Source organism: Alosa pseudoharengus, unplaced genomic scaffold, assembly GCF_046254945.1.
Source record: "Alosa pseudoharengus isolate Yale_2024_CS ecotype anadromous, Long Island Sound unplaced genomic scaffold, YU_APseudo_1.1 YU_APseudo_1.1_scf_6, whole genome shotgun sequence".
Taxonomy (NCBI): Eukaryota; Metazoa; Chordata; class Actinopteri; order Clupeiformes; family Clupeidae; genus Alosa; species Alosa pseudoharengus.
In genome coordinates, this window is record NW_027468848.1 from 40,564,009 (window position 1) to 40,587,733 (window position 23,725).

A 23,725-nucleotide genomic window follows, 5' to 3' on the forward strand; every position below is an offset into this window, starting at 1 on the left:
TGGTGGTCCAAGAGCAGACCATGCACCGGTCCATGCATCAGGATGGCAGTCAGATACGAAGCACTGCACAATGTTGCTAACGTTAACGTTAACCGCTTTCACACACACAATATAAAATACACAATGGTAAATATAACATTCAATACCAAAACACTATTATTTACACGATTACTCCTGAAATAACTGCTATTAACAATATAAAAATCATTGTTTGGAGGAGATGGTTCGCTGCTGTCGCCGGTTGGAAATGAATATTTCGCGCTGGTTCGTGCTGCTTATATATTTTTCAGTGAGGCCCGGTGGTTTATGGGATGAGTAGTTCCTTCGCTCGGAAATGAAAATATGTACACGGTCTTGTACCCAGGGGCGTAACTATCGGTAAGCAGGGTACGCGGTTGCTTACGGGCCCGGACCAATCAGGGGCCCACATCACACTGGAAATACATGATTGACGGCCGGGCCCCCTATCGCAATAATCGTCACTCGTGACCGGGCCTTTCACTGTAAAACGGACATTGTTCAGAGCTTAACACAGCCCAGCATAGTCCATGTTAAGATTATCTTTGTTGGACCAAAACAGGTAATAAATAAACTTGTTTGAGTTTAGGAGCAATGCACCTTGTCTAAAGTTATTCATTAGCCTTTAGGTTAATAGACTAATGATGTCTGCCTATTCACCTATTGCCCATCTTAATGGTTTAAAGTTCACGTATTCTCCATCAAATAGACTCGTTATTTTCGCGTGCAAAAATGCAACATACGGTTAGCTGTCTAATATTGTTCACGTTAATGACATTGACAAAATATGCTTCTTGCTACACTAGGATACTCACGGTTTTTTCCTAACATAATTTGAATTTGAATTCTCAAAGTTTCATGTAGCTCACCTGTGACATCCATCACCTCTGCTCGGCGACTCACATCACTATTCCAGCTGATACATCGGACGCACCTATCTGCGCTCACACATAGCCTACTTTTGCTTTCTAAGAATATCAAAATTACGTTATATATATTTTTTTTTTTGTAAGGGGGGCAGCTCAGTCAAAGAGGGCAGACGGGCAGTTATATTATGCACTAGTGCTATGTTTGTGGCTAAATTAACGATTTAGCATAATATAATGACTCATTAATGCAATTTCATATAGTAGCCTAACCAGCAGTGTTTTTTCATGTGTTAGGCTATAGTGCGCCGTCACCAGCAGTGTTTTTTCATCTCATCTCTTATATGCTGTGTCTCAAGGATCCTATCCTGTCCTATTCATGGTAGCCTAGCCTACTCGTGGACATTGCGTTATCACGTGCTGTAGAAGGGGGGCCCGCCTTGATAATCCTGCATATGGGCCCGGTGTTGGCTCGTTACGCCACTGCTTGTACCTTTGACTTTTTTTGGACTTTCTATTCGTTTTTTCACTCGAAATGATATGTTGTATGCTTATGAGTTATGCCGTAGCTGATTAGCCTAAGACATGCTCTAAAACTCTTTAGATACTGATTTTTCCAAAACGTCAATGGGAGAAATGAATGGGAAATTTACTTCCGGAAACTAAGCTCTCTCGGAGGAGGGGCGGGACTGTGATGCTCTATTCCGGGAAGGCAGCGCTGCATTTGAAATAATGTCGCGCGTCAAAAAGCTGGCCGATGCCCAGCTTTATGCAAATGAATCCGTTGAACACGAGGCGATTCTCCAATGAAAGGACGAGTTTGTAGGTCCTTTGTTCTACCACAACGGTGCCTGTGAAACTTTGGTTCCGCTTACAAGACAAATAATGTTTTAACGATCTCTTCCACGACCACCTAGTCCATAAAACAAACGAAACTAGGATTTGGATGAATATATTGACTGTTGGTGTTTCTGGTAAGGATTTGAGATTGCATTGAGTAGTTTAAATAAAACAAGATTTCCAAATGGCTTGCATAGTTTGTTTAGGCTACTAATGTGTTGTCTAAAATGTCTAAAATTGTGGTCCATTTGTGGAAAACACTTAAGATACATTAAAACGAACTGAGTATGAGCTGATAACTGATATTTTAAACAAAACGCCCACACACGACTGAACGTGGGGAGGCAGTGCGACATCTATGCGACACGACAAAATGAAGTGTCGTGCAAGTGGATCGGTACCGTGAGAGGGAGGGAGCGCGGGAGAGAGCGGGGCAAGGAGAGGGGGTTTACTACTGTTTGGTAAAGTTGCACACATAGTCTACAATGAAAGCAAGAAGAGGTATGGAATTATTATTTATTTATTTATGTTTTTGGACAACGTAGGCTACCGATAAGTAAAGCGGGAGATGTGGGTTGCTTTTGCGGCCGCGTAAGCTGCAAAGCACTGCGTGAAACACTAGAAAGGGTGTGTCGCGATTCTGCCTTTTCACACCGCGACACAGTATCGTGGATATGAATGTCGCGATTTCGGTTTCGAATCGTATATCGTTACAGCCCTAGAGGATTCCATGCTGATCTGAAACCGACATCGGGCAGATGTATGTGTGCTGTCTGGGTGTATAGCTAAAATTAGTAAGAATGACAATTTCTAGTTATTTGTTTAGTTAATTGCTTTATTTAATAGCAGACCTTTATTATTTTGTTATATTTTTAACAGTTTTTAGTTGTGGACACCTGGGGGCAGTATTGAGAAAAAAGGGGGAATACATAATTAGGTTCTGCTTTTTTGCTTATGTGGAATAAACTTTCCTTTCTCTGTCTCTCCTTGTCCCACACACTCTCCGTCTCCACCTTCCATTTCCACGGTGCGTGCCCCCACCACCACCACACATGTTATGCTACGTCATTTTTGTAGAGCCAATAAGGCTGTGCATACGTTTATGGACGTATAGGCACGCTTCAATTAAACTGAAATACACATTTTGCGCATCATGTACAAAAATCCGGGACATTCAGTGTCCAGGATTTTTATTTTTATTTTCCTGGACAGACCATGAAAATCCTGGACAATCAGGAAAATCCTGGACAGGTGGCAACCCTACCTTTCACCCAAAGACCTTGAGTACCCAATCAGGTCATTGAGCCAGGTTTGATGTGGATGTTTCCACTGGCATGAGATATTGGCCCATTTTTAGTATTGTCCCAATATCTGCACTAAACTTAAACTGTACTGTATTTGAAGTGGGCAAGTAGGCTGTTTGAGAGACATCCTATAACTAGGCCTACCGACGAACTCCCTTACTAAATCGACATTGTTGTACACTTGAAACAAAATGTCTTCAACCAACGTAAAAGTTAGGAGACTCGTGACAACAACCATAATGCAAGCCTTTCGGTTCACAGTGGGTTATCATCAGCGCAAATAACATGACCTCTAGTTCCATCCTAAAGTTGCCGATGTGCGTGGTGAAATTGTGCACATCCCTCGGTCCTAAAGTAGGCTAGCCCCTATACTGATGGTAGATCTACGAACACGATACAGAAAGTGAACAAATATATGTTTAGCGCGTTATCCACTGTAGCCTAGCCTACTTGCCGCCCCATCAGACACGCATTAGGGTGGGTTCAGATTAGGGAGAGGTTATCTGGGCATGTGCGTCACTGTTCACTAAAGGCTGCACAGGGTTAACTTTTCTCTCCTCGACTCCTTGCGCTTATCCTCTCATAATGAGATATGCCTGCCAGGCATAGCCAACCGTATAAGGCAGGCGGATTCTTCAGCGCAAACAACGAAATACCGTTAATTTAAAAGACAGGAGGTCGTTGTCGACATCTAGTATTTCTGTTTAAAGCGTTGCTGGAATGGACCGCTATAGCCTAATTGTCAACGTCTTCGGCGCCTGTCGAAACGACCTTGATACAAGGGAGGCCTGTTTGAATCTGTCTGCGGATATGCGAGGATGCTCGACTCACTCAATTTAAACTATGTGGATAACGCTTTGTCATGGACCGCTAGATTTTCATCATTGTAGGCTATCAGGTGAGAATGGGACAGACGTCATATTACTCGAAGTATTTCTCTAACCAGTGGAATAGGCTAGCCTATAGTCCCCATAGCCTACTTCGAGGCTGAATTATCTCAGCTGTGAACCATGTGTTAGCTTTCTGGATTAGTCATGGCTATCATCACATGTTTATTCAACGACATTGTGTGATAGAATAGGTTCTTCATTTACACTAGTAAGGTATAACCTTATTTCGCTGACATCATGGCCGATCAGAGCAGTATTCAGTCTGCTGCTTCGAAAAGTATACGCCCATTTAAATCAAGTGAGGAATATCTCTATGCCATGAAGGAAGATCTAGCTGAGTGGCTGAACATGCTGTACGACTTGGACATTTCTGCAGAGACGTTTATGGAGAGCTTGGAGACTGGTTGTGCTCTCTGCCGACATGCCAACAACGTAAACCGTGCAGCGCTAGATTTTGTATCGTCCTTCCCAAAGACAACACTACGGATGCCAAAGAAAGATGTGGTTTTCCAGTCTCGTAACGTCATGCCAGGCTCATTTCTGGCCCGGGACAACGTGTCAAACTTCATCGGATGGTGTCGTCAAGAATTGGGGATCAAAGACGTGCTAATGTTTGAAACAAATGATTTGGTTGAGAGGTGTAATGAGAAGAATTTTGTGTTATGTTTGCTGGAAGTTGCGCGCCGCGGTGCCAAATTTGGAATGCTGGCCCCTATGCTGATTCAGCTCGAGGAGGAGATTGAAGAGGAGATTCGGGACCAAGAGAATTTAAGGGAGCAGAGTCCTCCCAGGAAAACTGTAAGTCGAAAGGACAGTGTTGAAGACCTACACCCACCTTTGTTGGATCAGTGGCATCAGAAACAGAGAGTGCTGTGTGATATGCGCAACTTGGACGAGCTGGTGAGTATAGCCTACTTACTGTAAGATTAATCAATATCTAGCAAAAGTATTGTTCCCTTTTAATAATAATATTAATAATAATAATAATAATAATGGTGATAATAACCTGATTACTAATGTAGAAGTAGGCTAACTCATAAAGTTACCTATCAAGTATGATGACAACATATATCATGATATGATACATGATATGTATTATGTTAAATGCTATGTCCAAAAAATAAATAACAAAAATGCTTGTCTAATATAGGCTACATTACACAGTCATCTGCACATTCATACACATTCCATCATATTCATGTATCCCCATCATTGATGTATGGCCCTTGTGAAAATTACACAAGTTACTTGGCAGAACTATGACAAATGAGCAAACACTTATATTACACTAATGAAATGTAGCTTATTGTTGTTGTTGTTATTATTATTATTATGTTAAAGGTGCTCTAAGCGATGTTGGGTAACATCACTTCCTTTGATGTTCAAACAAAACAGAGAGCTAGCTCGCCCCTCCCTCCCGTGCAACTGAAACTCTCCTGAACTCCCATCTTGTTGGTGAATGGTTATTTACTTTTGATTTTTTACTTACACTATTGACTGACAAGGAGTTACAATCGAAAACAAAGCCTGAAAAAAAATAAGGTAACACTTTATTTGAAGGTTCACATGTTAGCCACCAATACATACCTAATTAATACCTGTATTAGTGACTTGTAAGGCATGTGCAACATTAACCATTTGTTAGGTGTGTATTCACAAATTTCTTGTTCATGACGAATTAGGCCTTTATTATTGATATAATCTTAATAATGACCTTGTAAGCATTGATCTCTACATACTAATTAGTAGTAAGTACCAAAATAGAATATGCATAACCTACTTGTATACTGTCTGAATTAGGGCTGCACGATTATGGCCAAAATGATAATCACGATTATTTTGATCAATATTGAGATCACGATTATTTATCACGATTATTAATTAATTTTAGTGACAAAAATATTTTTTCCCTTAAACATATTGGACTTGCTATCTGGCTCACCCAAATTCTTCCCCTCACATTTACTCCCCAAAATTACTGCAAATATAGATTGACTGTGACTTCCAAACTTCCAGCTTGCTACTTTGTTAATATTTGGGGAAACGTTAACGGCAACACAGTAATTACAAAGTATTAAGAAATACTGTTAATTTGATGCTTTAATTCATTTATAAATGGTGCACTGTCAATTTAAGACCCTTTGCCAGATCCACTCAAATAGCCTATGGCTAGTGCTGTGCCCACTCAGTTTGTAAATGGACAGTAATGGGAACTGTTGCCATTGCGCTCTCTCTCGTGCACGCTCAAATGCGTTCACAATTAAATGGAGTAGCATAACGTAGTTAGCTGCAATGGAGATATATGTATCTCGATGTAACAAGCTGTTTTGACATTGACATTGTAAACGTTCTTTAGGAAGAGTGTAAAGCAGTTTGCAGTAGCCTGAAGTTAATCACAACGTCGTCTATCGCTGGGAAAAAAATAGCTAGCTATGATAACCTAATTATATGCTTGGCAGGCCGGATTAAAGTGTGGCGGGCCGGATCTATGATAAACTAATAAATGCTCGGCGGGCCGGATTAAAGTGCGTGGCGTGCCGCAGTTTGGACACCCCTGGTTTAGTCATTCGTTGATATGTAAAACACTGACGTGTAGGCTACAATTTCATTATTGTTCACTCGTTTTGAGTAGGCTGTGTCTTGAAACGCATATGCATTGTAGGTTGCACATGTAGCTTATAAAATACATGAATATAATTCACGGATCCCGTCGTTAACTCAACTCTTATTATAGGCTATATCGGAGGAAGCAAACAAGGACTAAAAGTTAACGTGATAAAAAGGCATGTGTGGTTTGATGTGATGTGTTTCACGGTATGAGTTGAGAGCCCTGCTTTGCTTAAGTTTTTGGTTAACTCCACTTGAAATCCGAAAAATTTTCGAACAACGGATGATCCGTTTCGAGGGACAAGCTCTTGGCCTGCTGTGCCACACATTTGATTTTTGATCGTCGTTTTTTTTGTATAGTCTAACTAGCCTACTAATAATACATAATGCTACTAGTCCACAGTGCATCCAAACTGAGCATTGCATCAGGCTGAGCAGTGCAGGGAACAGTTGTCATTGGTAGGCTGCATGCAGGCACATTGTTTTGTAGCGGAGTGTTCTATGGGTTGCCAGGTTGGTTCAATGGGTAGAGTACGCATTTTTAATATCGCTCGATCACGCAAATTTGATCGCGGAAAGCCAAAATCGTGATCGTGATTAAAATTCGATTAATTGTGCAGCCCTAGTCTGAATAAATCCCAAATAGTAGGAGAACAGTTGTAGAATAAGCAAGTGTATGGCTCAACCTTATTGCTGCATTTCACTGCTCAGGTTGCTGTGTGAAATAGCACTTAATAACTGGGAGATTGGCTCCCATTCTAAAGTGGAAACTGGTTCCTTGGTAGCAAGCACATTATCATCAGTAATACCTCAAGAAATTTGTCAATACACACCTAACAAATGGTTAATGTTGCCTAACACATGCCTTACAAGTCACTAATACAGGTATTAATTAGGTATGTATTGGTGGCTAACATGTGAACCTTAAAATAAAGTGTTACCAAAAATAATGTTCGAATGACTGAATAAAAATCCTAAGGATATATATCCTGCAGAGTTGTTTGGGACTTGTTGCTAAGGGCTGCTTACATCTCTGTGACAGTGCCTCTTCAGCTGTGCTTTATATGCGCCCTTCGCTTAAGCAGTGGTCAGTGGGGTAATGATTTTTAGATAACTATTTGGCGTAATGATTTTTAGATAACTATTTTTGGATCATGCTCCAAACCACACCTATTTAATTAATTGACACACCCGTGGGTGCAATGTTCAATTAAAGTGGAGCGCATGTGTAACGGATGCCAGCTCGCTTAGCTGTGCTTGTGAAACGTTGGTAAACCTCACTCCCCGACGCCTCAAGAGTGCTGCTGGCATGCGAGCCAGTAGCCTGGGCTATTGGCTCAATTGTTAGCGCGCTCGCCTCCCGATCCGAGGTGCTGCTGTTAACTGGTTCGAGTCCGGGCGTGTGCAGGGCTGAATCGCGCAGGTTCAACACAACACAGGTTACATTGGTGCCGTGACCCGGATCGGGAGTGAGGTTTAGGGGGGTGAGTGTAACGGATGCCAGTTAGCTTAGCTGTGCTTGTGGAATGTTGGTAAACCTCACTCCCCGACGCCTCAAGTGTGCTGCTGGCATGCGAGCCAGTAGCCTGGGCTATTGGCTCAATTGTTAGCGCGCTCGCCTCCCGATCCGAGGTGCTGCTGTTCGCGGGTTCGAGTCCGGGCGTGTGCAGGGCTGAATCGCACAGGTTCAACACAACGCAGGTTACACATGGCAAAAAAAATTAATCACTGAATTGAGGGTAAGATAAGAACAAGCGTTGCGTCGCACTTGGTGCCTTGTGTACGACAGGGCCCAAAGTCTTAACGGGCCGAAGTCTTAACAGGCACTTCTGCCGCATTCTGAGTGGGTCACATTGCTTCTAATATAGGCTAAGGAAGTTGCTGTGCCAGGTTGGAGCACTTACCCTCCCTTCTTCTATCTATCACTGAGTTGCAAAAAGACTACTAGAGAGGCAGCATTATTATGATAGTCTCAGCATAACTGAAAATGAGGGCTACCCTCAAAATGAATTTCTGAGGATTAAATAAAGATTGAATGAATTAAAGAATGAATATATGTGTGACTGCGTGAAAGTCTGTTGTATTGATGTATGCAGTGGTATAGTCTAGTTTGCTCAGTGTTGAGAAGTAACAGAATAGATGCAACAGGATCACATATTTAAAATACAAAATATGAGTATTGTGTAGTGTATTTAAAAACAGTTACAACTCAAATGGGTGGGATTCACAGTACAGTTACACCGATATGTTTAAGGCAGCGGTTCCCAAACTTTTTTCCCCGCGGACCACCTTCTACATCCTGACTCGGCTCGCGTACCCCCACCATCCAACACATAAAAAAGTAACACATTCTATTGACGCATTCCAGGCATCGTTGTTTAATTAGCCGCCCTACATAACAACAATCAAAATGTACAACTGGTCTATGAGCTCTCACGTTAAAAAAAAAAACAGTGTGGAGAACCACATTAGAATGGTTAGGTAGCATCTCACTGCAGACCACGCACTGTGGCTTTGGGCAGTCTGTCTCCCAATCCACGTGTAGCCTAGGACTATACTGTATGCCTCATCATACTTTTGTTTTCTTCGCGCAGTCTTTTCTGTCTCGTTCTTTCTTTTATCCCCCTGCGCTCCATCTCCACCTTCATTAGTCTGCCCCCATCCCATCGTTACCTGTGTCCTGCTCTGTTTCTCTCGCTTCTCCTCTTCGATCGCTTTAATTAGACCTTTTGGACAGTGTCCCTGTTTTTAGCCACTTTTCCATGTTTGCGCAGCGTTCTACCTAGCCTATACTTCAATGAAACTAACGCGCCAGATATTCTGGCTGCCCGCATGAAAATCACGTGTATTGTGTGTAGCTTATTTTTTTAATGAAAACGTAGCCTATTGTTTACAAATGATTTCCTTTAATTTCACGTTTCCATATCATTATAACCCGATTCGAAATGATGTATTATTTATTCATTAATTAGAGTATTAATTAATTAATCATTTTTAACTCCTTTCCGCCATTGCCCTTTTCATCTCGCGTACCCCCTAGTGGCAGCTCGCGTACCACCGGGGGTACGCGTACCACAGTTTGGGAATCCCTGGTTTAGGGGTTACATTTTGACTCGTTTTAACCTTTAGGCCAAGAGTTTTCAAACTCAAATTCAAATATTTTTTAATCAAACCATGTAGCCCTTTGTATCTCTCAGGTGGTTCCTTTCTTCTCCCTCTCTGTTCATATTGATAGCTTAAATGGAAAAAAACCCTGTATATCAGGCAACATGTTTTAAGCCAGTATAGGTTCTAATTTTTTGACAATGTTCTGCAGAAAATGCATAGGCTATAACCTCCCCTTTTGGTGTTAAAAATATTATTTTTTTAAAAAACCCTCTCTGTTGTAGGTTTTTGACAGATTGCTGTTGACATTAACTATAGGTCTTGCAACTCACATTAACTGTTTTATCTACTGCTAATACATTGAATACAATGTTGATGTTATCCAAAGTATTCAGAATACGTTGCTCTCTTTGAATCAGAAAACATTGCAAATTTCATTTTAGGGCATGTATTCTGTAATATGTAGGGGAATACATTTTAAAAGTAACAGTGAGTTTGCTGTAGCACTATGTATACTGTGATATTGCTTAGGTAGCCTGTAGTGCTTAGGATGACGGGTGTGAGAATGCTGTCTTATTGGAGTTAAGCTTGTGCAAAATTCCAGAATTGGATTGAAACTGGCTCTTAAATTCCAATTCAATTCTTGAATTTCACTTGCATTTCAATTGAGGTAGCAAACAGGAAGCAGAATTGCAAATCGAATTGTGCACAACCCTGATTGGAGTATAGTGTTTAAATCCATATGCAATGTTTAAATGACTGTCACATCATGCTTGCGAAAAATATTTCATGTTGAAATTCTATCAAAAATGTATGTTGATACATTTATTTTATATATACAGTATATATGTATGTATGTATGTATGTATGTATATAGGCTGTCAAATATCAAACCAACAACGTATATCAACATTTCTACATACTCACTAGAATGCAAAGTCTGTTGTAACATGATGATGTAAGCTGATTCACAATGAGCGTCAATTTTCATTCTTGCCGGGAGAAACACCTACCTCACACAACATTATGTGAATGACTGCTATTTACATAACGGTCATGGTGACCCTGTAGTTCATATTTTTGTAGTGTGCTTTCTTTCTCGTTAAATGTTCCAAATCCCACATTTTCTGGAAGTTCGTCTGGGTGGGTCATTGTTAATGTGAGGAGGTGTGCTCACAGAGTGCCAACAGGGGGCAGTTAGGCCCTGTAAGGTGCCAGAGGTGCCCATACCTAGTGGTGCCCTACTTGCCCCTATGTCGACTCACCACATAAGGGAAGGCAACCATTCTTTTGACCATCTCCAATGACAAACACTGTTCCATAACACTAAAAAATGGCAAGAAATCATATGGACAAAACATTTTGGATCACATAATTGTGGGATCTCTGATGCTACTAGGGCTCTTTCTGGTATATATACTGTATACTGTAATATACTGTAATATATTTGTGTAGCAGTATCTTTTAACATTGCCACAGTCTTAATTAATGATTTTGAACTATAACTAAAAAGGTTTATGTAAAGTACATTTTCATATCATTACTACAGCTTTATTTTGTGTGCTGCAGGTCCGTGACATTTTGGGCCAGTGCTCTTGTCCTGCCCAATTCCCCATGAGCAAAGTTTCAGAGGGGAAATATAAAGTTGGTGATTCCAGTGCTCTGATCTTCATTAGGGTAAGTTGTATTTTCTATTGTAAACTCAGTTGTCCAGACATTAAATACGAATTAAAGTTGTTCTGGAGTTGGATTTATACAAGTGATGTGTGGGTCGGGGTTTTGGGACTTCGGGATTGATTGGATTAAAAAATACCTATAGTACAGTGCCCTCCAGAATTATTGGCACCCCTGGTAAAGTTGACTGAAACAGGTATATAACATTATTGTTTGGTGATTTATTGTAATCTCACAATGAAAACAATGAGGAAAAATACAACCTTGAAGGGAAGCAAATGTATTCTGAGAAAAAAGGAATATCTCATAAAGAATTAAATAATCAGATAATGATCAAGGTAACAAGGGAACTTTCAACATTAGTGTATGGCTTTCTTTTTTTCACTAACGTATGAAAATAAAGTGACACAGAGGTTAAATCCCCTAGTAATTTCATTGGAATTACATTGGAAAGACAAGACAGTAAATTTAAATAAAAGTACACAGTGTTGACATTTGTAAGTCAGTGAATGGCTATAAAAACTAGGTACTTCGTTGGACATATTTTTGCCCATATTTACAGTTAAATAATTTTTAAGTAAAAATAATTTAGGTTCTAATAAACTGAAATTGTGACACATGCTTGGACAATCATGTTTATCTTGCCCCCACACACAGTAAGGAAGTTGGTAAGAAAGGCAAAATAAGAGCCACTGGTGGAGAGTTACAGAAAAAAGTATTATCTTGGGGTCACCATGTTTTCAAATAAATCTTCAAAAGTGTCCTCAGTGCTAATAGATTATGTGGAGGGCTTGCCAGGTAAAAGGTAACCGTTACTGAATGCCACAGTGACTGTCTGGAATCGTGGTCTATCACTAAATTGAGTTCTTTGGCAAGAAACACTAGATGTAGCCTAGAAATCTAGACGCACCCTAGCGGCAGCAAATTACGTTTGCTGCCAGGGCTAGTATAGCAACTCTCCGTTGGCTTGTGAGCTCGTGTATAAATCGTTAGGCAGGCTTAACATAATGATTAGAGCCCGACCGATATAGGATTTTGAAGGCCGATACCGATACAAATATTTGTTGATTTAAAAATCCGATATTCCGATATATCGGCCGATATATTTTTTTTTTTCAGAAACGTGCAACAAAACATTAACAGATTTCCCTAACATTAGTTATTTGTAGTTATTTATGAGTATTGACTAAAATAATATGATAATGCATTTCAAAAACAAACTTGTTTATTTTTAAATAATATTGTCACAGAGGAACATCAAAATATATTAAAGTTCTGATAAAAAAAATGTATAAAAATAGAAACTTAAGATATGAAACTTAGTCAAATCAAAGTTACCAGTATTAAAAGACGAAGCTTCATAAATATAACTTTGAACTAAGACTTAATAATTACAAAAAATAATGATGACATTATTATCATCATCATTTGTATTATCATTAAACAAGATAAAGGTCACTCTTAAATGAGTGTGCGTGTGTAATAATTAGTCCCTATTGCCTTATAAGCTACCTTATAATTACAATGTCAGTTTGCTTATCCCTTTACCTGCACTTTTAAAATTATTTCCATCAAGCTACATCAAACCATTTTCAATCATCAGTTGCTGCCTGCCTTCTAAAACCTACTATTTAGCAAAGATTCTAGAACAGAGCAAGATAGATTACTGGCAGGAGAATACGTTGGATATGTTGAAGTACGTTCTATGACTCTATGGGCGCCATTTTAATAAGCTCAGGTGTCGTCACAGACGCTGGCTACCATGGGAATCCTATGGCGCTGATCCTAACATGTTAACAATATTTATTCTGTAAAGCTGTAATTTGAAATGACTTGAAACCCAATAGACCACACCATGTCTAGACCAGTGAAATATATTGTATAAAGACAATGTAGAATTATTTCCGAGGGTAAATTAGGCTAGGGCACTGACATCTGTCCATCATCCACCAAAGTTCAATAGGCCAGTGTTGGGGGTAACGTGTTACTGTAATTTCGTTACTTTATTGGGAAACGAAGGGCTCTATCTTCCGTGCGGGCGCAATTGACTTTGTATACTCGCGCGTTTGTCTTTCCTATTTTGCAGTCAGCGCATATTGGAATTTTCCCTCCACAGGTACATGCCTGTAAATTAGGGAATTCGATTGCGCCCACGGGGGCGGTTCAGCGAAAAGACGGGGCGTGTTCCGGCGCAAACGTTCACTGTTGATATTTTGCAGTTTCAGAAAACAATTCCGCCACAGACCAGGAACTCCCTGGTCTAAAGTCTGTGGCGAAAATGCAGATGCTATTTTAAGGGCGCATGCATGACCACAGGCCTGCATGAATGAATGCGTTGCACACCAATCTACAGACACCTCCGTGCACAGACGGAAACATTCAAAGCCTTGATAATATTTGTCCATTTCCCGGTTTTGTTCGTGCATTGGTGACCTAAATATTTAGTAGCCTATATAGTACAACATCTACATGCAATATCTTTACAACAACGCCTAATTACGACCTATTAATCTGGACAACTTTATAGGCTACAGCCCTATAAAGGCTAAAGTTACTTTTAGTTTTGTTCCAATTTACCGTTGTGTAAGGTTTTAAGCACCAAGCTTTGCTATGTTCCCTCCATCCTTTCGTTATTTTCAAAAAACGTTTTATATCCATGATGGCCTTGAAGTCTTGAGTTAGTGAATTAGCTTAAATCAGCTTTTCATGTGCTGTTAACCAGCAACAGATAGTACAAGAAAGCAGCAAGTATGGTTACAATTTCTGTACAATTTCTGTAGTTGCTGCATCCATTCATTGTTATTCTCTCTCCTGCTCAAATAAATGTTGTGCGTGAATTAAGTTGATGATAACGTGTTTACAAACTCTGCTTTACAGAAAATATTGTAAATAGTCTACTGTCACGCAGTTAATGGGATACTGTGCAGAGTTGAAAGTTAGGTCAACTTAAACGAAGCCCTTGCTTGGCCGCCTGTGCTGCGCAACGCACACTTAGCTCCTCTCATCTATACAATGTAGTTCCCATTTCTGTAAACCATACATAATTTCAAAGAAAAATATTACCACTCGAGGGAAATCAGTGTGGTGTCCATGTGAAAAAATAGGCATAAATCTAGCGTACACATTTTCACGAATCACTGATGTGTTGATGACATAAATTAGGAAATGTTAGAGGACTTAAGGAGACGTGATGTTGAACTGCATGCCGATGCCATTTAACCCAAATGCCCCAGCGGCAGCACGGGAGAGAAGAGATTAACTGACAGAAGATATGCATTGTCTATAGAGAGGTAATGTTAGATTACATTGTACATTGCAAATATATCACCATGCATTCATAACCTCGTGATTCAGTGAGAATGATCCCAAAACATCGGAAAGTATGTCTTTGTGACAATTCTGTATTACATTTTGTCAAGAGGAAAAATCAATAGCTAACTGTTCCCAACTGAACAGTGATTATAGCGCTGTGAACGCTCCTGGCTGCGCCTGGCAAATACGCCACCATAATAGCAATCAGCTATGGAACAAGCGTGCCTGTTGTTAAAGGGAATGTGAGATGACGCTCTGATTGGTTTATTGCACGTTACGCCCAAACCACACCCATGATTAATGTAGCTACTTCAGACCACCCCATTTTAGATTTGCGTCGGGCGCAACAGTCAATATCCCGCCGGTAAAATAGCATCAGCGCCCAAGATCCGCCCACAAAGTCACTTGCGTTTTGCGCGAAGACACTTCCGTTTCAGACCATTAAAATAGGGCCCGAAGTAGGCCTAGTCTAAAGGTAACACATTACAATTTAAATTTCAGTAATTCGTTATAGTTAGCCTACTGAATAACTGTAACGTCCGTTCCTGCATTAGGCCTACTCATAATATCTGTCTAGCCTATTGACTTATTGTTTCCATGATTGCTTATTCAAAATATTTAAAATATGGATTAGTCTAGGCTACATTATTTCATAGAGATGTGCGTAGTGTAGAGCACCCATTCTCTCCCTGCACCTCTCTCCCTCAAGCGGGTTCAGCCCGCATCTCCCCTACGGAAATCAAAACGGTAGCTTGTGCAAGAACTTCATGCAGACTACAACTGGCGCGGTGTAGCCTACACAACTTTGTTCAAAATTGATGCATTCAAGTTGACTTTGCAAAAGTTAGAATGCCTATTTATCACAACGTTGTCAGTCGCGTTGTCAATCGCAAACTTATTCAAACGACTACGGAATTAACTGTAGCTTAATTTGTGGAGGTCTAAGAGAAAGCACCTGTTTGACATAGGCTACGCGTAGCCACGGGCTGGCCTACTTGTCAGTCTTGCCCGTCCGATTAGAGGGCTTTCCTTCGTATAGGCCTACGCTCATCAAAGACGCGCAAGTCAGCACTGTGCTGAGAGCTCAATAAATCAGTAAAATCGCGGCCACAGACCCGTTTATTTGTCAGGTGTGATGGAATGCGTTCATATTCCACTTTTTATGTCATAAACGTTGCATGCCTATGGAAAGGTTTTGTGGTAGGATTGTCCAATGGTCAAGCTGTGCGGCTTCAATTTGTGTTTTAATTTATGCGACGCACCGTGTGTTCATCAGTTTTGCGCAAGTTTAAAACGTTTAGCCGACTGCGCAATTTCTCATTTTCGTTCTATAAGTTCCACTTTTCATGTCATGAATGTAACATGCCTATGATAAGGCTTTGCAGTTGTACAATATGGTCAATCTATTGTCTCAATTGTGTTTCATGTGACGCGCGCACCGATGCTGGGTTCATGCACTTGGCCAGCCTAGAACAGGAACATTTTGGAGAGGGAATGAGAGAATGAACGCACGCAAGAAACACTTTTTAATTAAACGTAGCCTAATTTACAAAGCCATTTACAAAGACATGTTTTAATTTGGGTCCAACCTGTATAGGCTAATGATTTTTGAAAACGAACTTCTGTGGTCATATGCATTTCACATAGGCAAGCAGGACAATTTGGGAGTTTTTGACTGCATGGAAACGATAATAATTAGTGTCAAGCACGGTTGTGTTTAGCCTAGGCCAACTATTTGCATTTATTTAAGTTACATCAGACGCTTGAGTGAAATCTTGACCTTATTAGTGATTGATAATAATGGCCTAGGCCAGCGGTTCCCAAACTTTTTTCCCCGCGGACCACCTTCTACATCCTGACTCGGCTCGCGTACCCCCACCATCCAACACATAAAAAAGTAACACATTCTATTGACGCATTCCAGGCATCGTGTTTAATTAGCCACCCTACATGATAACAAAATCAAAATGTGCAACTGGTCTATGAGCTCTCACGCTAAAAAGTGTGGAGAACCACATTGGAATGGTTAGATAGCATCTCACTGCAGACCACACACTGTGGCTTTGGGCAGTCTGTCTCCCAATCTAGTGTTGCACGGTGTATCGATACTAAAAAGGTATCGCGATGCCTTCACACAAAAAACGATACGATTTCAGACGTTTTTAGAATCGATACTTTATTAAAATAATAACGTTCTGTGTCTGTGTGAACTGCTGCTCTCACTGCTCCTTGCACGCATCTAGTCAAGTGGGCGTGTCTAAGCAGGCAGCTCTGAGTGAGTGAGTGGGCAGCCAACGTCAACATAGTTCTTTGCCGACAGTTCTAGGCCTTGTGGATAAAACAAAAGGTGCAGTGAAATCTGCAACTATTTCGGATACATCGCGAATAGTGAAGGCAAGCCATCAGGTACACAAAGTCATTTAAAAGCAGTAGGCTACGCATGGAACTTGGCTAAACACCTCGCAGACATATCCCAACATTTTTAAAGAGTTCAAAGAACGACAGGTTAACGATTATGCTATAGAAAACACGACTACATGGTTAGTGCCAAGTTCTTTTCTTATGTTTTAGTCTAGCCTAAGTGAAACGAGTATGGTTATCTGGGATAAAGCGAACCTTCCTTCATCCATGAATTTTGACGAGACATAAAGAGCTGGAATCTTTTTGACGAGACATAACGAGCTGTAATCATAGGGTGCTAACGTGATGAAAGCGCAATGTTCACGCCAGAATAACATTACCATAACTTGTAAACGATCTATTTCATGTTCGGTCAGTAGCCTACTACTGGTAATATTTGTCATGGCATGTAGACTGCAATTTGTTCAATAATTATTGCCCAGATGTAGGATAGGCTACCCGAAATGCGCTAATTAAAGCCCACAGCATAATACCACCAAAGCGTGTTGAGTCCTAATAATAGCGGCTTATTGTTACAGTAGCCTACGTGGTAGCAAATCATGTTATCAAAGAAATAGACGTAATGTAGGAATGCACACAGATATATTGCAACAGGTAATGGTGTAGGCTTATCTGACGAAGACCTGAGTGGTTGGAACGTCGTACTTGTACACTGGGCGCAAAGAAGACTATCCTCACATTTTCCCCTTTGCAACTGTCAAAGAAATCCCATGAACACGGGAAGGCCTAGGGTAGCCTATTCATGAGTTTCATCAAGTCCCTTTCCACAGGTGTATAAAATCAAGCACCTTGATTATCAATGCAGACTGCATGGTGCTTGATTAATACACCTGTGGAAAGGGACCTGATGAAACCCATCAATACTGTACATCAGATGGCCCCTCTGCATAGCATTCAGTGATTTGCATGCAGTAATTTTAACACTGACCTTGATCTAGCCTAGTTTGGCTATTTAAAGCTACTTTATTGCCAAAACACAACACAATGTAAATGAACTATAACAAACAATAAAGGACTTAATCACACAAAGTAGGCCTACTATTTTACTCACTGCTCCAGGTTAATGTGTGCTTCAATGTGTGACCTGTGTGTTCACTAATTCACAGATGGGATACATGCAGAGACCAAATTCCTTGTATACCAAAGTATACTTGGCCATAAAACCTGATTTACATTACATTTTACACAATTGAAGCGAATTAGGTTGGTAATGTATGTAGTCTCAGAGTAAGTTACACTTTACGGTAAGGGTACATGAATCAATTCATGATTTATGTATTACTTCATTCATTAATATCAAATTAATCATCAGGAATTTACTGAGTTCATAGTTTGTCATTTGTCAAATGAACTATAACAAACAATAAAGGACTTAATCACACAAAGTAGGCCTACTATTTTACTGACTATAAAAAAATAATAATTATGTAGGAAGTTTAGAAGTTTAGAACCCAGAATTGACCTACACACTACAAAAGTGCACCAAATTTAACACAAATGACTCAATACACTTGGAGGAGGTATGAGTCCTTTCTTCTCCAGATATCTTAGGATTTCGCCGTAGTATCGTTTTAGTATCGAGCATCGTGATATTTATGGCAGGTATCGTATCGAAGTCATAATTTTGGTATCGTGACAACACTATCCCAATCCACTTGAAGCCGAGGGCTATATGCCTCATCATACTTTCGTTTTCTTCGCACAGTCTTTTCTGTCTCGTTCTTTCTTTTTTCCCCTGTGCTCCATCTCCACCTTCATTAGTCTGCCCCCCATACCATCCCATCGTTACCTGTGTCCTGCTCTGTTTCTCTCGCTTCTCGTCTTCGACCGCTTTAATTAGGCCTTTTGGACAGTGTCCCTGTTTTTAGCCAGTTTTCCATGTTTACGCAGCCTTCTACCTAGCCTATACTTCAACGAAACTGTGAAAACATAGCCTATTATAGTTTACAAATTATTTCCTATAATTTCACGTTTCCATATCATTATAACCCGATTCAAAATTATGTATTATTTATGAATTAATTTGATTATTAATTAATGAATCATTTTTAACTCCTTTCCGCCATTGCCCTTTTCATCTCGCGTACCCCCTAGTGGCAGCTCGCGTACCACCGGGGGTACGCGTACCACAGTTTGGGAATCCCTGGCCTAGGCCTATGCGCTGTGTTTAAGCAGGGGTTAACGTATAGCCTACAGGTAGAAAAAAGAACAATAACAATGGTGATAATATAACGTTAGCTAAGTTAGTTTGCCTGCTAGCTAGCTTATCAGTAGGCTATACAGTCTCTCAATGGGAATTTATGTGATCTATTTACCAGTGCAATAGCTACTGTCTAAATAATAGGCCTATTTACCTCTCCTTATTCAGTGTAAACTTGGAAAAAGATAAATCAGGCCTTTCACACTGTCAGTTCTTGCAGTTCATTACCGAGTAAAAAAACAAAAACAGCTGGCAACGTTAAAAACAGCTGTTCAGGTGGGCTCATAGAATTGGAACTGTATATGAAATGTTGCGCTGAGCTTACCAAAATGGCGCCCTGTCGGCCTCAGAGCGTACTTCATGCCTATGACGTAACTGATCTATCTTGCTCTGTTCTAGAATCTTTGCTATTTAGTGATCTAAATCCATTACGTAACTCGTTAATGCTGCGGGCCTGCGGCTGAACGACAGTCTGAAACGCACACTTGGCGTCATTGGATTTCACACACGTGTAAAAGAAAAGTTAACTTTTATGCACAAGCTACGTTTTGCACAAGCTACGTTTGATACTTTTTCTCTGTCTAAATGTTCACTCCTCGCATGTCTAACTTACATTTTACAATGCAGGGACTGTAACTACAGATATACTAGTTATAAATCATTACTTTATTTAGGCAGAATAAGTTCGTTGTGGTTTCCAAGCTCATTAATGTTAAAGGAATTATCCGGAGTAAAATGCACTTTAGATCGATTTACGGATGATTGGGGGTACATACGTTGAGTTGACATCAAAATCATGTCATTCGGATGTGTTTTGAGAAAGTTCGATTGTACCGTTTTCAGTCACAACTCGTAGCCTGGAAGTGAGCGGGGCATTTCAATTGCGCCGCTACAAAACGCTATTTTTATACCTCTTCTACAGTTCCAAACAACATAACACTTACGTGGTAGTGAGTAGAGGGTCCCTAAAGCCAAACCGAAGTATCCCGAGGTCTTTATGTGGTCGAATAGAGAGTCCAGAATGAATTTCATCAAGCCAGTACCTTTCCGGAAATGTTGCCATCTTTGCCGCCACCTTCAGGGGAAAGTCCGTAGGAGTCTTATTGCTGTGTAACACGCTCTGGAAATTCACAATTTCGTCGCCGTTTAAAAAAAAAAAACATAGTCCAGTCCATACAACTTCAGTTCAATTTCGAAAGAAATACTGGACTATGTTTTTTTTTTTTTTTAAAAACGGCGACGAAATTTTGAATTTCCAGAGCGTGTTACAACACACTCAGCAATAAGACTCCTACGGACTTTCCCCTGAAGGTGGCGGCAAAAAATTAACGCAACGTAATTACTAGCTAATTCCGCTTCACTCTCGGCTTATTTAACCCATTTACTCCTAAAATGCCTGCTAAAAACGCCTATAGAATCCTATGGCATTCTAGACTAAATAACCTTATTTCCTGAGGGTTTTCTGAAAACATACTAAAAATTGTCAACGTCTACCAAAATTTTACATCTAAGCCTCTGTAGCACCTAGAAACATGAAATAAAAAGCATGCTGCGCTACGCAGCATCCAGCGGGGAGGGTCAATGTTGCGCTACGCAGCATCCAGCGGGAGGGTCAATGTTGTGTCATGCAGCATCCAGCGCGAATGGGTAACAGCAGCAAAACTGGACATTGTTTTCACGAATTTTGTCATGCTTATTTGAGTTAAGATAACTGATGGGAATGTTCTTTTAATTGTTATTTCAAGCAATGTATGTCTCGTGACCAAATCACCATGGACACACTTCACTGATGATCTCACTCGCGGATAATAATAGTAATAATAGCCCGACTCTGGCTGGATCAGCAGGTTGCAGGATGTGTGGCGCATTATACATGAGTGTTGCCAGCAGGGACGGTGTAGAGTGCCCTCTGGTGGACAAACTATACAACGCCAGCACTCATGACATGGTTGAAGGGTGTTTCGTCCGTTTTTATTTTATTTTTAAAATATTCATTTATCGGCCATTATAAATGCCGATACCAATAGTTTGGAAAATGCCTAATATCGGCTAGAGCCCGACCGATCTATCGGCGGGCCGATATTATTGGCCAATATTAGCCATTTTCCAAACTTTCGGTATCGGCATTTATAATGGCCGATAAATGAATATTTTAAAAATAAAATAAAAACGGACGAAACACGATACTGTGTCGCGGTGTGAAAAGGCAGAATCGCGACACACACTTTCTAGTGTTTCACGCAGTGCTTTGCAGCTTATGCGGCCGCAAAAGCAACCCACAGCTCCCGCTTTACTTATCGGTAGCCTACGTTGTCCAAAAACAAATAAATAAATAAATAATAATTTCATACCTCTCCTTGCTTTCATTGTAGACTATGTGTGCAACTTTACCAAACAGTATAGAAGTAAACCCCCTCTCCTTGCACCGCTCTCTCTCGCGCTCCCTCCCTCTTAATCTCCCTCCCTCTCCTGCTCAATGAACACACAAGACTTAAATAAAACATTCACAATCGTGAAAGCAAGGACGCATAGACGACTAGCTAAATTACTATTAAATCCGCTTAGCATCATTAGCATGCTGCACATATTTGTTTAAAACTCTTGCATTGAAGTTGACTGATCATCTAAATACCAACGTTTCCCAAAAGGGCCTGTCCCAAGGAGAACAAGTATTACCTTGAAACTTAAACACACATGGGGAAACTGAACAGTCCAATCAGTAGACTATGATAGGCTAAGCTATATGCTACTTTGTTTACAATGTTTCCAGGCTTCAACCAGACAGCTGAATTAAAGAGGTAGAGTTGTAATAAAAAATAGTAGGCCTAGGCTATAGGCTAATCTGCATAAAGTGTGCTGTCATAAATATCAGTCATTCAGAAAAATATTTTTATATCAGGATATAAAATAATAGATATATTATATTGTAATCCTCTGGTGTTCTAAGGGAGGCTGTTAAAATGTTATTTAATAAAATGTCTAGCCCCCCCCCCTCCCCAAAAAAAAAGGGGGAAAAAAAAGAAAAATCGAGATTCGTATCGAACCGTGGGTCAAAAATCGTGATACAAACCGAATCGGGAGGTTGGTGTATTGTTACAGCCCTAGCGTCAGGACTGGACCGTCAGGCAAGAGAGCGATGGGTAACAGCTGCTTCCCCGATGAGATCTGATCTGAATGTGCCTGCGCTCTACCTTTTATGCTTTTAGGGGCCTGGGAGATGTCTCTTTCTCCTAAGAACCCAGGCCCCTTTTAGCCAATCAGAACGTTTCTCGAACTTGGGATATTGGTGGAAACTCCTCCTCATTTAGACATTAAAAATATGTATTGGCCAGGTTCTATGTGTAATTACTTGTTGCTAGGTAGGGCCTGTATTCGTTTTGGCTTTGTGAATCACTGTCACCTAATTTAGTTCCTCTTTTTACCTGCCTTGACATTTCAATCTTATGACTTCCACACAGTCCAGTCTTATGACTTAGTCTCATAATTTTTCAGCAAATGTTGCATGACATTGTACAAACAGTATTACATCAATTTTCTGGTAAATCAAATCAGCATACACACACATGTATATGATCAAATAAAATCACCACACTAGCTCCGCTGGTGGGAAACGCATGGGACTCATAGCACTGTCCTATTGCGTGCAGAGGGAATAAAGACAACCGATTATCCCGCCCCTCGGACTGAGCACTGCGAACGGTGAGTGCCCAGACCCTACATTTTGATGTGGGTCTGGCTCGTCAGGCTACTCTAGATGGGTTTCTTCAAAAACTCAAATTCAAAGTTTGTACTGTCACATACCTCAGTTTCCATCAGTTGCTTCCAGGAAAGCCCAAGAAAATCTGTCGTCGAGCTCATGCTGGCTTCACAACAAATACTTGAAGTTTATTTCCCCTCAAAAATAGGTAATTGAGCAATGTAATGGTTATGACCATTTATCACCCGGAGAGAAGAAATACTCTTTTCTGATTGGCTGGTGGGGTGGCTTTTAATTCTGAATAGAGTGTCCCAGTGACGCCACTTCCGTTTGCCTCCATGGGACCTATCTTTCAAAAAATTTTGACCGCCAGTCTATGGCGAAAAAGAAATTATTTTCTGGTCCCAGTTGACTTGTGCCTTGAATTACCCATATGATGTTTGTCAATTTTAAAGACAATTTTTCATGTAAAGACATTTGCAGGTTGTTTCGTAACTATTGAATTACAACATTGTGAAAGATCGTAATTCCAACGACTACAAACCCATCAGTCGCGCTAGTGACGTTAGCTCATTCACAAGCTAGATTGTACAAGCATACCAGCAACAGGTCTTAATTGGGCTTTCCTTGCTGATGAAAATACCATGAGTCAGAGGATTAAACACATCAGGTAAGCTGTATTCGTCCATAGACTGTACATTAGATATTGTTAAGTGACATGGCAGGCAGCAGTGCAACCGTTAACTAGCATAACAGCTAATCTTATCGTTTCATTACGTTGGTGACGTACA

The 23,725-nt window shown here is 40.4% G+C and overlaps 1 protein-coding gene across 1 annotated transcript in view; it reads left to right on the forward strand.

The window, feature by feature from the left end:
* Positions 1-3,571: 3,571 nt before the first annotated feature.
* gas2l1 (growth arrest-specific 2 like 1) overlaps positions 3,572-23,725 on the forward strand; it is a 42,307-nt gene continuing 22,153 nt past the window's right edge. Inside the window, exons 1-2 of the mRNA XM_076269516.1 lie at positions 3,572-4,818; positions 11,200-11,307. Of these exons, the coding sequence (XP_076125631.1) occupies positions 4,156-4,818; positions 11,200-11,307 (771 nt within the window). The 5' untranslated portion in view covers positions 3,572-4,155. The remainder of the gene's footprint in view (positions 4,819-11,199; positions 11,308-23,725) is intronic.